General features: G+C 34.5%; 1 protein-coding gene across 13 annotated transcripts in view; it reads right to left on the bottom strand.

The window, feature by feature from the left end:
* RPGRIP1L (RPGRIP1 like) overlaps positions 1 to 18,502 on the bottom strand; it is an 81,802-nt gene that overhangs the window by 42,811 nt on the left and 20,489 nt on the right. For 7 of the 13 annotated variants that reach the window (XR_003924861.1, XM_030024312.2, XM_030024315.2 and 4 more), the window contains 8 exons: positions 18,391 to 18,496; positions 14,536 to 14,682; positions 12,125 to 12,198; positions 7,961 to 8,100; positions 3,320 to 3,426; positions 3,044 to 3,094; positions 1,634 to 1,813; positions 875 to 992 (listed from right to left, as the gene is read on the bottom strand). Coding sequence is in view for 9 of the 13 variants with exons in the window: in XM_030024312.2 (XP_029880172.1) it covers positions 875 to 992; positions 1,634 to 1,813; positions 3,044 to 3,094; positions 3,320 to 3,426; positions 7,961 to 8,100; positions 12,125 to 12,198; positions 14,536 to 14,682; positions 18,391 to 18,496 (923 nt within the window). In the remaining 4 variants the exon portion in view is untranslated. The other 6 variants (XM_041126396.1, XR_003924862.1, XR_005933280.1 and 3 more) reach the window with 6 other exon arrangements.

Raw genomic sequence — 18,502 nt, forward strand, 5'->3', positions numbered from 1 at the left:
CGTTACCAAAAAGAGAAATCACACATTTAAAATCATACATCTACTGCTCATTTAGCACACTGACAACAATCGCGAATCCCTCCACAACGGAGCTGCTTCAATATACATATAGACACAGGCCCCTAAAAATTAATAACAGATTACAAGGGAGTTTAACAAGCAAAAATACATATTGTTGTAGGGTTGAACTAAATTTGCCAGAGAAGGAAAGAATACATCTGACTTTCAAGCTCTGTAATATCTTGAGTAGACAGAACTATCAGCAAACACCTTTACGTGTTGCCTGGCCTCACAGGTGGTAAATGGTGAACAAATCAAAATACATGCTTACAGAATTAGGACATAAATCATCATGCAGTCCTTTAGTACAGGGGATGCAACTCCGAGACAAAGCATGAAAATTGTTATGACACTGGGGTTTGTAAGGCATCCTATTTCAGGCTTCCTATGCACCTTTTACACACTGAAGCCATTAAACCAGCATTTTAAATTCATCATATTGAAATATTCCATAGGTATATTATACCATGACTTTGGGATTTTTAGCAACACCAAAATGATTATGTAATGACAGGACAACGAAATAAAAGATTCACCATAAATGTAGGATTTATTTTAAAAAAAATTAAATTAAGTTTGGTAGTTTCTTATTCAGCAATAGCTGCAGCATAAGCTGCTTTGTTGAATTTTGTTTGATTAATAACTTTACCATTTAAGTCAATGAAACAGCACACAGGTAATTTTCTATGAAAGAACTAACCTTTCTACTATTTTTAGGAGTGGAAAAGTGTTTCAACTGAAGAACAAATTTACAAAAATAATTTACAAGAGATAAAAGGTAAAAAAAATTAGAGAAGAATATACTCAAAGATACCTTCTAGTTTTCTGATGCGTGCAGCTCTAATATCAAGAAGATGGACATACTGTTCCAGTTTTAACTCATAGTCTTTCTGTAGACTTTCCATCTTTTGTGTCACTGCTTCTACTTCAGTCTGAAAAAAATTTGCACCGAAAAAGGACTTTTGAGGCTTGTCTGAACTGGTGTTGCACATGTTTTGGCTACAAATTAAAATACAGTTAGATTTGAAGAAAGAACATTTAGAGTACACAAAAATAGAAGCAATCTTAAATTCAGCCATCAGTTCGAATTTCAGCAAAATCTAAAAACATTATTAAGAAAAACAGACTACCTATTCTTTCAGGACAATGTTCCTAATAGCTTCTTTAATGATTTTGTTATTTTAAACTTAGATTAATTAAATGAAAAGTCAAAATATGATCGCCAATAATCCAGCACAAGAGAGCAAAAGCAGAGTGTTGTGGAAAAGGAAGCTTATTTGCTAAGTACACTTACTATTTTTCCTGTGAGGACCTGATAAGAGCTCCAAGATAATCCCAAGAAGGCATGGTTTGAGGGCTCTGATCAAGGTGAGTTAGAAGACTAAAGCTACGCTATTTGGATCTCAAGCTTTTTAAACAATACTTTCAACAACAGCAAATCTTATGTTAGGTTATCTATAAACAGACTGGCTTTGTTGCTCAATTTGCAAATCTTAATTATGACAAGTTCCAGTGCTACAAATGTTAAAATGTTATTATCAGGTTATTACCCACTGTGAGTAGAGTTTAGTACCTGGTAATTTTTGTTAATTTTGTGCTGCACAATTAACATATTCCTTGTCTTTTCAAGTTCTTGCACTGTTTCTGCATGTGTTAATTGCAGCTCCCGCATAGAGTGTTCTAAATCTTTATGGATATCTTCTTCTACTTTTTCCAAAAACATAAGGTCCCCATTCTTCTGCTGCTTTCGAACCTGGAGCAAAATTGAAAAATTACTAGAACAAAGTTTTGCAAAATATTTGGATGTATTTGTGCCTGGTTAAATGTAACACTGGGATACAATTTTGGAACAACAATAAGACAGTAAGCATAACTTTGTCAATTTTGAGTTTGTTGTAACACAAAAAATACGAATGAGGTAGTCCAGTAAGTGTCACAATTGTATTCAGTAATGTAATCTTGTGATTACCAGGAACCAATTAAAATGTATGAGATATTCAGAAGCAATCACTCCTGTCTAACCAATGAAAATACAAATCCCTTAATATATTTGCCTTTTATATAATTAATGATCCTGCTTTAGTGAATGTACAAAACCTGAATTATTATTCTTAAGTCTACATCGCTTCTGTCATTATTAACAGGGGTTTAATTGTCATCTAGGTTGGGGGGGAGGAGGCTTGCTTGTTTGTTTTTCTTCTTTCTTTTTTTCATTATCATTACAGAATTATCATTTGCATTTCAGTAGCAGAAAAAGATTCTATTTACACTAAACAATTCCTCAAGAAAATAAAACCTAAGTCATTGGAACAGTGGAAACAATGCAAACTTATTTTTTCACTGATTTCTCCCCCCACCCCCACTTCATTTTCAATTTTGCTGTAAACAATAAAATTACAACTTATGTGCAAGAGAAAAAAGATTGAAAATTTTCTATGTATTTTCATTTTTTCTGTTTTAATTAACAAAGAGAAGTTGCTAAGCATCATTGTATCACATTTTAGAACTTCCATGCTTATAGTATGCTCCCAAAACTTACAGAATTAATAAACAAAAATGGTTTCTTAATAAAAATTATATTAAAAGAAAGATGGTATGATAAGTCATTTAACTGAGAAAAAGTAAGTTTTTAAAAAAAAATCCTTGTGCATCTGGTTTAATTCACTTTTGATATTATAATGAATTATCTACATAAATCTAGATTTCATCCTGGCAATTTTTTCTTCTTCCCTTCTGCTTCACTGTAACTGAAAAATGACAAAATATGAGCTGAAGCATTAACTACTAAAAGATGCACAAATAATTCAGCCCTAGAAAATCCCAGGCATTGTGTAGAAGACATGTAACAGTTAATCAAGGGTTAAAAAAAGGAAAAAAGAAAAAAAAATGCAAAATATATAGAATCATAGAATGGTTTGGGCTGGAAGGGACATTAAAGATCATCTAGTTCCAACCCCTCATATGCTCCTTCTTTGTAAGTTACCTTTATAAGCAAGAGGGCTTCACTGAGTTCTGCCACATCAACATCACTTTCCTGAAACAGAAATACTTAATGAAAAGGTGTTATCAGATGTGAATGAATATTGAAGAAATACATTCAGAATTACAAGATGCATTCTCACTAGACATGACATTTTGCTTGATATCATGAATAAACACTATTTCTGTATTCTTTTACTTTCAAGAAGTATTTGCACCATGCATAAAACAGAATGGGGTTTTTTTTTTTGCTCCTATTCTAAACAGAAATAGAGTTCACCTTGGTCAAAAACTTCATGTGATTTTTCAGTTCATCTAGTTGTTGCTTATGTTCCAGGTAGCATAACTGCAGGTCTTTGTTCTCTTGCATGAGCTTTTCCTTTTGGTCTTAACATAGAAAAAGAACAAGATAGTCTACTTAATTCAACATAATTATAAAAATTATAAACTTGTTTTTTTATATTAACTTATGCATGAAAATTTAATTTTAAAATGTAGAAACTAATTTATTTTGTATAAGGAAATCTTTGGTATTAACAAACAGAAAAAGAGGGATAGAAAACTACTCCTCTTTGATCTGATATAGATGTATGGATTAAAAAAAGCAAAACATTCTTACTTTCTTTAAAAGGAAACCTACAGTGTCAAAAAATCTACACTTTGTGTGCTTCTAAATAGAAGGATATGCCCAACTAAGTACAGCCTTCTGTTTTGGGGAGAGGAAGGGAAGAGGGGAATAGAGAGGATATAAAACTCTGTCAGTCTGAATGACTAAACACCATTAAACTTAACAGTAAGAGGTTACACAAATTTTACACAAATACCCACTAATGCACAGCTACAGCCACAATAATTTCTCAAGCAGATGTGAGAAAAAACTTAAGGATTAGGCAAAATAATTTAGTTTTAACAACATACCTTCTTTCACATAGAAAAGTTTTAAAAGCAAGCTTTTCTCAAAATCATTGAGGTTTCTAAGGACCGAAAGTAGTCTCTCACTCTTGTCCCTTGACCAAACTCCTTATTCTCTTGATAATAATGTTTTTTCTCCTTCCATTTTTTTCCTGTTTTTTGAAAGTCCCAAAGTTATATTCTCATACCATAATTTGAATTTGTATTTTATGCCAGAATGATATAAATGTTAACTGTCAACCTGACATGCAAGTAATGGCCTTTGTAATTCCCATCTGCACTCGTGGGATTTGATTGGTAAAACATTACATACTTAGCTGAGAATATATTCTACTGCTTTCAACAAAACAGTCCACAATATCTTTTTAATGCTGGCATCTTTTCTATTGACCCTCAGGGCATGATGCACATCTTAGCTATTTTTACAGAATAGCTTTTCAGTTTAGAGGCTTGAACTCAACAGGAAACAGGTGGCTGAGATGCTAGTCTCAAGGGTTTTGAAATGTTTCAAAAATTGACATCAGGTTAGTTATAAATTTGCAGAGTTTATATATTAAATGACATCTTCACTAAAAATGAATCGTCTGTAATGCCATTGCTCCCAAACACAATAGCCTCATACATATGTTGGGACTGCACAGGAGTCACTTTCAATTCAAACCCATAATCACCAATAAGGTTTTAATTCTCTGAAGTTATGAGGAAAACATAATGCATTGGTGCAATTGATAAGAAAATATAATTAGAAACACAAAGGCCTAAAAATTAGAAAGGAAATAAGAACAATTAAAATAAGCCTTGTGAATGGGCAGAGAAGGCAGGCCTTCATAAAAGATGGTGAAACATTTATCAGCAATTGAGTCTTCTGGACTCTCCCAAATAACATCCAAAAGACCTATATCTGTTGTGAGGTCTCCTACAGAGAAAAAGGGCCCCCTCATGCTGATGTTATTTCTTTTCCCTACAATATGAACTGAGATCTGAACTGGCACTTTTTCCAGGGATAAGAAGACAAAATAAAATATCCCTCCTCAAGTAGTTCTATCTCACTGTCATGAATTTTCTGATAAGAGCAGCAAGCTCAGTTCACTCCTTTTCTAACATGAACTCCAGTGAATTTTTTGTACACGTTTTTAATATTCATTCACACTTGCTGCTTAAAAAGTTAACTTCAAAACTGTAAATGCTATCTAGAAGGAAAACTAGCTTTTGTTCAAACGGAGGCAATTTCTACAGCTTGTTGAACTAAAATGGGCCAATCTGTCAATAGCACAGCTCAGTCTACCTTAGCACTGTCATGTTGCCTCTCCAGATTCTCAACAGGCTGTTTTTCTATGATCCCAACCAAAGATAAAAATGCAAGACATGCAGGGAAAGAGGCAGAAGGAAAGGGAATACTTCCACAATAGCCTTTAGGGAACAGAAGTGACCGGAGGGTCCTGTCATTCATTTCCCATCTAACTAAACTGTTTTTCATCAGGAGCCACTCAAACTCTCTATTGGTTGTTTTCACTTATAACACTATCAGCACTGATTGGAGCACACTTAGATCAGGGTTGGTGCTGCATGCTGGCTGCTGCTTAGCTTGCTTCCCCTAATTTAACCCAAAAGCTGCAACTGAAGGGGAAGAAGAGCAGGGAGAGAAGATTCGATTCTCACACCATCGGTGACCACATCCCACAAGAACACATCATCACAACAACATCAGGGTTTTCAGTAGCAAGGCTATGACAGTAACAGCACAAGAAAGAGGGAAAAACACTGTCCCAAAGGCTTTCGAAAACACTGCCACAGCAGCTTGCGTGAAAGGCTACAGAGCCATAAGTGGAAGCAGACTAACAGAGCTGCAGATAGCCCTCTGTTGATAAGGGCCTTGTAAGACACCTAAGGGACTGTGCAATAATACTCTTCTCAGTTGTAATCAAAATACATATTGTGCCAATATATGCAATCCCATTCAAAATCTGAACTTGCATGGCTGTCTTCCACATTAAATATTTGTATATATTCACAAAAAATGAAAATAATTAGAATCTTAATCAGCAAAAGCCTCCGCATTTGTTCACCTCCTACATAAATTCACAGAAAGAGTTCTTATAGACCAACCAGTATCAACCAGGTAGCAAGGGAGAAGAAAAGAAAACCATCACTGTCTTTCCCTGTAAAAAAAAGTACACGCTTCCAAGACAACTGAGACCCATTTTGCTTACTATCCCATAATCTACCTACCATCATGTACAAGAATATCTATCCTCCCCGTCTTCCTTGACAAACCCTCTATTTGTCTAGGTCCAACTTAGGGCAACAGGACTACGTTCTTTGTTAGCCCATGGAATAAAACCAGAACTGTATTTATGCTGATTTTTCTTGGTAGTTTTATGGACAGAAGAACAATATTTAGGGACTGAAATATAATTTTTACTCATATATTTCACATGTCAGCTTTTACTGACACAGAATAAATATTTGTCCATTAACACAACTGTCAATAAACTGCGGTTAGTAAATAGTGTACTCTGCGTAAAACAATACTATAACTATGAACAACAAATGCAGCAAGGCATGAGGTTATATAATGAAAAATAAAAATTATTTAGACATAAATATTACCAAGTAAAGACATACACAGTAAGAATTTATGAGATAAGTGACACCAATCCTTACTGTAGTAATTGTTTCTACTTAGATTTTGTATTAGCTTATTTCAGCCTTTTGGGACTTGCATGAAACAACACTGTCAGGAAGATAAAATGAACATGAACCAAACAGCTATTGTAATTTATGGCTGAGAGTCTGTGACACATTGAAAAGACAAGAAACACAAGAATAAATTACTAAAGGAAATGGGGTAAGGGGAAAGCTGATAAAGCATCTGCAAATACCATATTCTAAAAAAAAAAAAAAAAAAAAAAAAAAAAGGTGCAAATGTAGTCACAATGTGAAGTAAGGTATTCTGTTTTCTGTCTAAATGTATTTCTTTTAAGTATTACAAAACACATTATGAAGTTATGGACAGAAAAAAACTACTAAAAAATTCAGTTCCAAATTACATGATCACAAACAAGAAATACTGAAGGAGGACATGGAAAAAGGCAAGATGACGTTCGTCTTCTGTAGCATTAAGAACTTTCAAGACTTCATTTATTTAACATCTTTTTTAGTCTTGGAAAAGAAGTTTTGAAAAAAGATTCATATGCTAAACTACAAAGGGTAGACAAGACACTATTTCTACACTAGTTCCAGGCAGTAGGTTAAGACAAACAGCACTTCAGTTCTCCTGCTGAACTTAAAAAAGAGATGTGCAGCAAAGGCAGATACTCTGAAGTATGTGATTGAAGAAACTTATACTGCCTAAGTTTTGTCAAAGACAAAAAGCTGTAATCAAAACCTAGATATATAGGCCTTGAAGGGTATTACAACACCTACTCAAGCTGCACCAAGTTCAATGCAATAGAAATTGAAAGTAACCTGGTGATCACAAGCTATTAAGTGCCAATCTGGGGAAGAAAACTGTATTATTGTAAATGTAAAAAGCTGTAAATAGAAATTAGTATATACTAAAAATATTAAAAAATTCTGAATTCACAAAGTTGAAAGACAGTTAACCATATTCAAGGGCTTATATAGGCTTCATGTAACTTTGTGTAGTAAATAAAATTAAAATAGTGGTTTATAATTTAAGAGTCACTGTCAGATGGTCCTCTCTTCCATAAGAATTTTCAATGTAGAGGAGAGGAGATATACAGAATAAAAAGTAAATATTAACCCAACAGAAGAAGAATGAATGCAGCTGGAGTTATATGATCCTCATTCAGCACATAACCTGTATTGGGTCAATTTTTGTACTTAATAGTTGGTCATAACTTAAGTATATTGTTCAAATGTACACTTAAAAGGCAGCTCTGAAATCACCAACAACAGAAACTACATTTTTCTGGGCAATATACCTGAACTCCAAACGAGGATAATCTTACATCATGAGAAAATGATAGTTATTTCAGAAATATACCTCTTTCTACTTTGATCTTGTCAAGGATTTCATTTTTGTCTGCTAAATCAGATTCGATAGCAGTCTCTAGTTTAGCAATTTGCAGTTTCAGTTGCTGTTCCTTTAATTTCCATTGCTGTTCATGGGTCATACTGAAGACACTGCAATAAAACATGTGGCATGTGAAAAACTTCTAGAAATCAGCTTCAACAGAAAATAATAAAGAAAAAAGCTTTTAGTGGCACAGAGACCACTACCATCATGTCTTAGGAATTAAGTAAACATATGCTGGTCTGCTGCTGTTGAAACCAAGGCGCCTTTCTCAGGCTGCGGTTAAAAAACATGAAAGAGTTTGTGGGATGAGCAAAGGAACTGGCCTTAATTTAGAGCTCCAAAGTCAGAAAAGTTGGCAGCATGCAGTATTTGTGGGACTAGAAAAGGAATTCAGATGCATATCCCAGAGTAATCCACAACTCCAAACCTCAGCAACTGACAACTGACAAAACCATTCTTTCCGCATACAAAACCTCTTAATGTAGAGAACTGGGATCACCCACCTGATTTCTTTTAAATCTGTGAAACATGCAGAGCCTAAAGTCAGTTGCCCGTTCAAAGAAATGTTGACCACAAAGTGACAACAGTTTTCTCATACTGTAAAACAACAATTCTGATACTGATTAAGAAGCACATATAAAGTAATGTTTCTCCTACTTTAAGAAATAAAAAACAGAGCTGGGCAAAGAAATTAGAATAACTACTTTTGCCTGTAACACATTATTTACTTGTAAACTACCAATCTATGTGCAACAAGGATTGCATGGACACAGAATCAGAACTGCTGAAACCACAACAAAATGTGTAACTCAGATTGAAACAAAATTAAGTACATTATATAATTCACAGTATAATTCCCATTAGGTAAAAAGACAAAGCAATGCAATGTGCTTTCATATAATTTAGACAGTGAGTACTATGGTCTTCACATTATTATTATTCAATACTTCCATTCTTATTAACTGGAAAAATGTCCTTCATCTTAAACTAATCAAAAAAATCAGTTTATTCAATTTTGTATTCTGTGAGAAATCAGAAATTGTAGGGGTTTTTTTAAACAAGAGTCAGTTCCTCAACTGTTCACTTTGGTGAAGCTCACCAGTTAAAAAAAGTTATTTTTTATATATAAATGTATAAAAAAAAAAAATCTTCTGATATCTATCTATTTATCTATCTATCTCTCCCAGAGATCGATGTAACAAAAGCCTCAACCCAACAAACATAGAGGAGAAGAAAGAAATATTGCAGAAGGGACAGCCCACATCGCTTTGCAGGTATTCCAGTCATGCTGACTGAAAGAGAACTGCCTGTTTTGATGGCTATGACTACATAAAGTGGTTCTGAGGACATATAAGTGCATTTGTATCTAATATATTTGAAGAATGACCTTAAGATTAAAGAAAAAAAATTATAGCATGAATTGTAGACTCTAAAGTATATGGCAAGAGCTTATATTCCTGATTTGTGATCTTCATAAAAACAGTTCTCTCTCTCTCTCTGTATTTTGTCTTTTTCTCATACTATATCTATCTCACCTATTTATACAGTTCTCTAGGCATATACCATCCTACAGTGTGTTAGAGTGTCCTTTACAGCATGCATGAACTTAAGCAATGCTTCTAAGTCCTACAGTAATATATACTTCACTCTGCTATAATTTTGAAGATAATATACAGCAAATATAATGCACTGAACCCACAATCATTTCCATAATACTGCATAGGTACAGAAGAGACACAGTATGTTCTATAATTCCTTAGACTTATCACTCTTCAAAGTTTGATTGGCTCCCATAGGGAAAGAATAAATCTTAGCAAAAAAGATATCAAATACCCTTAGCTTTCACACTTCTGAAAATGTTTTGAAGTTTTAATGACCATGATACCTAGTTATATGTGCATTTGTTACCTTTAGGTATAATTACTTCACATAAAGATGCAGCTACACATTATTTCAGTTTTTCAAAAGACTATGCTGGCAGAAAAATCATTAACAGTTACTATGATAGTAATTCAGAATTTAGATGTTTAAGTGAAGAACATTTTAGAAGACAGGTTTTATCCAAGTTTATATAATGCTAATGTTTAGGTCAGTTTGGATTGAGCCCACTTCTGTTGCTTTCTTCCTTTGAATTTTAAGATTCTTTTTACTTGAATTCATGTGGAATTTCTTTCACATTTACTGTATTTCACTGGAGTTGGAGCCATCTGGGTAGCTATAAATGGTCAACCACATCTGGCACCGTTTCCTTTGGAGGGAGTTTAAGCATTGCTAGATTTGCATTACAAGGTCATATGAAAACAATTCCTCCAAACCTTTTATCCAAACGAATTGTTTTCTTGGATGCTGACTAAATAATAAGAGTCAACTGACAAATTCATGCTTGTTCTGTGTAAACTTTTCAGATCCAGTTCTGCAGTCTTGGCCTTGGCAAAATTCCCATCACCTTCAAATGAATTTCCAAAAAAATAACATTAGCAAAGAATGGGTTTATGCCTCTTTTCCTATCTGGCACCTGTGGACACTGGCCTATTCACTGGTAGCAACAGGTAAGCTGTACTGAAGTTGCATTGTTCAAATGGGCAACAGAAAAAGCTGGTCATAAAACAGTAGTTATAATGAAATGATCCATTTCTCTTTCTAATTTCTTGTTACCTATATAGTAACATAGAATTATGAAACATGAATCAAAGTTTAAATGGGAGTATATGAACAGACACATCATTTTAGGTAAAAGAAAAGCCATATTGTAGATTACTGTGTTATGAGAGAACCATGTTTAGATTTATCTAGTTAAACATCTTTTTAAGTTATGCCACTATGATTTAAATAGAACAGAAAATTTAAAGCCAAGATTATAAGCTGATTTGTTAGTAAGAGTTATTTCTCTGCATAATGATAGAGGAGAAAACAAATCATAATCAGAAATATTTATAACATTGCCAGACTTTGGAGGAATCTACAACAGTGAACTTAAGCGGGACAACTGACCAACTGTCCCTATATAAAAGTCTGAATATTGTGATTATGCAACTGTTACATCTCATGTAAAAAAAAATGCTTTAAGCTATTTGCACTCACCATTTTTTACTACTATAAATTTTAATTTCACCATAGAAAGTACAAAAGGTATAATAAATATTGTAAGAATACTATAAACAACATTTGATATCACTCACATTGTATTTAGTCATTGGCACTTTTTTTGACAGACTTCACACTGACAAACCAAACAAACTTTTTAAGAGGAGAAATAATTTTGATTGCAGAAAAGACTTCAAGCATTTTACCTACTTTCAGAGGCAGTTATTAGCTCTAGGACACTTGTCTTATTTTCTAACCTTCTTCAGTGTAAAAGACCACATGGTTTCACAAAAAAGGAAAAGTCCATCTGAAGGTCATTTTTTCCTTTAATATGCCTGTGGCAATTGACTATAATCACTTCTTTTCTGTACCAGAGAATTTCTGAATCATATCTGGCAATGTATTTTCATTTTCATTGTAAGCACTGCTGATATAATTTATACAACTCACATGAGCCTATACAAAAACTTAAGGCAGAACCAGTACAAGTGAAATTGTAGCTATTACCAAAACAAACCAACCACTCCTCAAAAATAAGCATTGGAGAAGCTGTCAAATATCAGACTTTATATAGGTCCACTGAGAAGTGCTGGAAGAACTTACACAAAAAGTTCAAACACCCCTTTTCCCAAAATAAAATAAAAATAAAATAAAAATAAACCCAAAGGAATATATGTCTACCTAGATGTATTATTCTTTCAACAATAACTCTAAAAAAAGAAATTATTAGAAATTCAATTAAGAAGTGTTTGTGTTGATGTTCAAAATAAAGTGACTTTACTTATTTTTTTAATTAGATTTTTTAAAAGAAGTAATCTACTATTTCGAGAGTATTAGTATCTCCATTTCAACAGAACAGATGAAATACAGAGAGAACACCATAAAAGTTTCCATATACACTTACTGATATGACAAACTGTAGCATGAATATATTTACATGTGTACACAAACACACAATATGCATATGCACATTCAAGCACACAGTATATAAAGAGCTATTAAAGAGGACAGGGATCAAGTTTTTTATCTACAGAAACCATAACTTACCTGTTATACAGTTTATCATAGTTTTCCCTCAAGAGTTCCTTCTCTGTTTCTAGATCATTTATTCTTTCCTGTAACTAAAATGAAGAAGGAAGTTTCAAGCAATGCACAGCACAGAAGGAAATTACAATAAATGTGTAGAGACAATTTGTTAATAATTTGTAGGCATTGTCAGGCTTTTATTTGTTCTTTTTATACAACAGTCTCCTAGAAGCTTCAAAATTACACTTGTTTTCATCACATGGATTTACAGTTGGCCCAGACAGTCTTTTTCATGTATACGAAGTATTTTTTATTGACCTTATAGAAACAAGTCCTTGCTTTCAAAATACTCACTAAACCAGGATATAGTTTTAAAGATACGAGATGCTTTAACCCAGAAGATATGTCCCACGTGCATTACAATAGTTTAAATGTTTGGAGGAAACATCTATGAGGTAACCTTGGTAAACTTGGTTCACGTAAAATACACTCAAAACAGGTAAATCAGGTGGTAAAACTAAAGTTGCTACAAAATGTAAGAAAAATAACTTTGTAAACTCTTACTCCTCAGATGTTGAAGAGAACAAGGAATAAAACATTTGATTTTTAGCCCTATATCTGGGTGACTGCTAGTGATGACTCCAGTCTCTGAGAGCCACTAGACAAAGAAATAGAAGTGACTGATTTGAACTGCTGAGTAAAATGTAATACTACAATGTACTGTAATTAAACCAGGTTGAAATATTACTAAAAAACTAGCAATATGTAACCAATTAAACAAGTATTATGACTTTTTTTCTGGCTAACAAACCAGTTGTTTAGTGTCAGAATTGACATGAAATCCTATGCTTTAACCTCAAATATTGTCCAAACAGTGGTGCAGTGATTATGTGCATGGGGACCAGGTATGGTTCATGATTCTATGAAATGCAAGCAGCAGCCACAGGTTTTTCTTTTTAATGGGATAGAAGTATATATATTACCAGGTCAGTCTTCCAAATGGGTTTGAAAGGTCTATTCACATCTCCGCAATTAAAAGGTATCCCATTGCGGTGGTGCTTTCCTCCTCCTCCCCCCGGGCTGCTCTACGATCTCAGGAATTCCCATTAGGCCTTGGCCTTTGTGTAATGATTTGGGCAGTTAAGCATCCCCTGACTGTACCAGGAACTCTTGCATGGCAAAGGTGGGGAGTGGCACTGACCGCACCAAGAATTCCTGTTGCCTGGCTGAGGCAGGGAACGAGAGTAGGAATAATTAGTCATCCCCTGACAGCCTTGGAACATCCCTTACCTGGATCGTAGCTCAAGTGAAATGGTACCAGTGTTACTGGAGTTCCAGTAATTTGCTGATGAATAAAGCCAATCATCTTGTGAACCTATAAACAGTGGTCTTAAGTCAGGCCCTTTGAGCTCTCCTGGACCGCAGCAGGCTATGACCAGCATCTCCCTCTGAGGGGGATGCCTCAGAGCTCACAAACTCTCCAGTTCGTGAAAATCAGAGGAGCATTGCTGAAAGCTGACAACAGGACCTGGTTTGATACCCTTCACTCCTTGAGGCTCAACCCTTCAGCCACTGAGAAAATGCCAAGACATTTGACATGAACATTTCACTGAACTCGAGGGGAATTTTTAACAGGTATACCTTTGTTTGTATATATATATCTTAGTGTCTGTGAGCACACGTGTGTGAATTGACCCAGGTATCCTATAGCAAGTATAGTATAAATATTGCCCTCTCGAATCTATAACTCACTGTTGTGACTGTAGTAAATTCTATTGAATCACTTTGTAAGTGTTAAAATGATCAAATTCTGCTAAATCTTCTCAATTCACCTCAAACTGTGAGTGAACCTCACTGCTGCTACACACATAATCCCTTTAGACGTAAACCATTAACCGAGCCTGAGACTAGGAGTGGATCCAGCTGCACCTCAGCTCCATCAGGAGTTTAGAAAGCAAGGGGGGTCATCTCTGAACATCATGACTGACCGGGAGGGTCTTCCTTACCTTTTTGTATTCTTCCATTAGACATAAACCATTGCCCAAGTCTGGGACTAGGAGTGGATCCAGCTGCACCTAAGCTGCATCAGGAGTTTAGAAAGCAAGGGGGGTCTTCTCTGAACCTCGTGACTCAAGGGAGGGTCTCCCCTACCTTTTTACATCTCCAGTCTCTGTGCAAATCATGAAAAGTCAATTCTAACTTGATTTTTCTTTGTACATCTCATCCATGTATTAAGTAATGAGTGAACCTTGCCATCAAACTTTGTGAAGTGACACTTTTATAAATTCCTAGTAAATCACTTTTTGCTAATACCTTTGACGGTGATTCTTTAAGAGGTCCAAATTACTCATTCGCAACACCCATCGTTAACTTTTCCCTTATCTATGTGTACTACCTAAAGCAGATTCTAGCTCTCTTGAACACAATCTCACCTCCTCTGTCCTTCGGTTTGAAATAGTTACTGATTGCAATTCTTTTTCAAGATGGAGGCACTTTAACCGCTCCTCTTTAAGCTGTAGATTCAGTTCATCACCTTTTGCTATTAAAGCATCATGGCTGGTCTTCAAGTTCTTTTGGTTCTATGAAAGGAAGGAAGGAAAATCCAGGGGGGGGGAAAAAAAAAAAAAAATCACACTCAATAAAATGTTACAGTGCTCTCTCACAGTACTATTTAATATATATTCTCAATGTGGTCAACAGGAGACACTCTTGAACTAAGTAATTTCCATAATGCATGGCCAGGAGAAGGTGGCATTCTTGCTGCTCTCACAAACATTAAACCCTCAGTTCAGTCATGATGAAAACGACCAAGAAATACATCTGTTAAGCAATTAAAAGATTTTGCTGTGGTTACAGTGGTTAGACATGCGGACCAAAACCACTGCAGTAGCAAGCAAAAATGAATGTTGACCACAGTTATGTTAATCACAGAGCTTGCCACAGCTCTGTTAACCCTTAAGTGTAAATATCTAATTGTTTCATAATCCTAATGCACTCAATTCTGTTTCCTTACTAGCATTAATTTAACAAGGGACTTATGATTTCTTTTACATTTTAATTTACTTCAATGGATTGTATTAAGGCACATTTAACCAATTTTAATATTAAATGGAGGATGCTGATGGAACCTCTATTTCCAGAATATTAGTTAAAATTATACTGCCTACATTCCACAAGGTTTTAATAAAGCCTCATTCATTAAGAATTTCAATGTAAATCACATTCAAAGTATGACTCAGAACAAAACAGCCCAAAAGCCAATCTCCTGTTTAGTAAAATGATTATATGAAAATTTATGTCAAATACATGTATGAGTATAGCTAACATTTAATGATTGTACACAGAAAAAAGTTAGCTTCATTTTTTCCATATAATATTCCTACAAAATAGTTAAATGAAGAAGCTGAATGTGAATCCTGTACAAATTGTTTAGGTTTACATGCAGTCTGAATATCCTAGAAACAAACAAAACACACAGAGAAAACCCAATCACCAACCTCATCTTCAGCCTTTCATATCTCCTTTCTCAGTAAGAAAAATATCATGGAGAATAAATACTATTAGCAGTCAGTCTTATTTCAGAAAAATAATCAAGTATATTACTCATCAACTTTTAACAGTCTGTCTTTAGGGCTCCTCTTGCTCTGTCCTATATCTGTGAACTGTATTTCAATAACTTCAAAAAATGACACCTTAAAAATAATTCTTTTACAGTCTTTTCATTTCTCTCCAAATTCCTTTCCTTCCTCCTCAAAATCAGAATCCTTACAGTCTCTAACCCTTCCAACTGCCCAAGTGAACTCATCTTTTCTTCCCCATCTCTCAGCTTCATTTTTTTCCTGAAGTTCTTTTCCATTTCAATAACTTGTCACTTCGACCCATGATATATAAAGAAAAAAAACCCAGGCCCCACCTTTGCAAATCTGCCTTTCATAGACCATTTCACATCTCTTTCCTTAATTTCTAAAACAGTTGAAAAGAAATTCAACAATCATATTTATACTACTGAAACATCTTATTAAAACTACTAAAAATATCCTCCCAAAAAATTTCCTTTCCTCAACATCATTCTAATCCTTCAGTGACCATTTTGGATTAACTTTTCTTATTAACTTTAAGGGGACCATGACTTCGTCCTCATTATTATTATTTATTTTTCACCAAAATGCGTTCTTTACCTCGATATTCTTCTTTTTCTGAGTGTTCTGTCAGCACTTTTTTTCTATTATGCCCAAACTGTTTTCTACCCTGCTCTCCCTAAAGTATCCCAAGACTCGGGTCATGGCAACAATTGTGATGATGATTTTAGTTTAATATTTCTCATCTGGAATTTTATTTCTTTTAGAAACATACCTTGATATTGTTGTCAATTAGAAATAACTCATTTAAGGAAAATGGATATATACCTCCTAGAAATATTGCACAAATGAACATAAACTGCTCTCAATTACAGTTTTGAAATTGTTGTACCAATTGTTCAAGAGAATTAACTCTTTATAAAGTATTTTAAATTGTACTTGGACAGGTTAGCATATTTCATATTACAAATCATGAAATCCTGAATGTTCAGTCTGTAATTAAAGCAAATAAATATACCAATGGGATCAAATATATAATCCAAACAGTTTCAGGGTCCTTTGTTCTTCCAAGCGGATTGCACAATTCCTTCATTCAACTGGCTACATTAAAACTCTTTATCAACAAAACTGTCCTGTAAATGTTTGGTAGCAAGCTCAACTACAGTATCATTAGATAGAGCAGGATTATAGGCTCTTATCATTCTGTGGTTTCACATTTTGGGCTGACTCAAGTTTAAAGCTGAACATGGAGGCATTACACAGGTTTCAACTGGTAGAAGCTGAAAGTAAATGATAGTGAACTCAATAGGCATAAAAATCATCAAGATAAACATAAAAACTGCTCTGCTGATAAGTACATGCTGTCTAAACTAGAAATTTTGCATTTTACAGTTATTCACATTTAGTAGATGCATGTTTCAAACATTCAAATGATTGGAAATGGGAAAACCATTGTATCCATTATCTTGTTAAAAAAAAAAAAGAGACTGAAAACACACTCGTCCTTTTCAAAAATGCAGCCTTCACTGTGAATATTAGAAACAATGTCTTCAAATACCAGTGTGAATCCTAGGCATGTGTTTCTATTCAGCTGCTGCCAAGAAAGAGGCATAAGTACTTGACGTTTGCTGTAAATTACCAAAAAGTCACATATGATTTAAAATGGAACAGTTTACTTATCGCTTTCTACTTAAGAACACAAAAAGCCATGTGAAACCTGTCTCCCCTGGAATTTACATTCCACATAGCTCACCCTGTGAAAAATTTTATTTGAGCTACTAACAGAGGAGCTGCTTTGGCAAAGAAGATACAGGTATTACACTGAAGGGAGGGGAGGGAAGCAAAGCAAAGCAAAACATAGAAGCAGAAAAACACAGGGCAAAAGGAATGGAACAAAAATCTAATGGCACAACTGTTAATTAGCATGCTAAAATAACAAGAAGCAGGCAGCAGTAGAAGTTTACAAGGCTATCTAGTGCTTCCACCTCATAAGGCTAGGATACTTTATAGAGCTCTATTGCATGTAGGATTCCTACTCACAGGAACTCTCCCATTTCTAAGTTATAATGGTACTGCCCCTGTCTGTATGCATATGGAGTTCTCCAAATATATATAGGAAGAAGCAGAAGAATGCTGTATAACTAAAACCTATACGGAATCAACTATGCACAGTTGCATGTTCTGGTGATATTTTCATAAAACTGCTCTTTTTATAAAGAAAATTTGTTACTTACAGTGGCCCTCTAAAATAATTTCCATGAACTTATGAACACAAGTTAAGCCCTAACATCAGAACTCTAAACAGCCAAACCTCCCCAACTTTATCAAAGACTGGTAAAGTGAGCGGGGTCTGGTACCCTTTCTTTGGTTAATCAGTACATTTAAGTCAAAGACCTCTCTTTAAATGATCAGGAATCTCTTTCGATAGCCAGACAACTCAGTTCATTCTCCACAATCTGACTGGGATGGCCTTGCAGATAAAGTCTTTAAGACCTGCTAGAGCGTTCTGGAAAAAAAAAAAAAAATAAAAAAAAAATTCAAGACTAAAAAATGCTACACATTTGGAGTAGCTTGAGTACAATGTATTATGTGGTTCATTTTCATGTACCCAGCATTGACTCAGAGTCAAGAACTGTGTATATTTATTTTCCATTTATGCATGCTTATGTGACAAGAGTAAAGGAATGTTACTGACCAAATTGCAATTACCTCTTGAAGCTGGAGAAATTTTCCTTCCATTGCTGAAAGAGCATTGCTTTTCTCAACCAGCTGTTTATGGACCTTGATCATTTCCACATTGTCCCGAATGTTTAGCCTTCAA

This window comes from Aquila chrysaetos, chromosome 9, assembly GCF_900496995.4.
Source record: "Aquila chrysaetos chrysaetos chromosome 9, bAquChr1.4, whole genome shotgun sequence".
Taxonomy (NCBI): Eukaryota; Metazoa; Chordata; class Aves; order Accipitriformes; family Accipitridae; genus Aquila; species Aquila chrysaetos.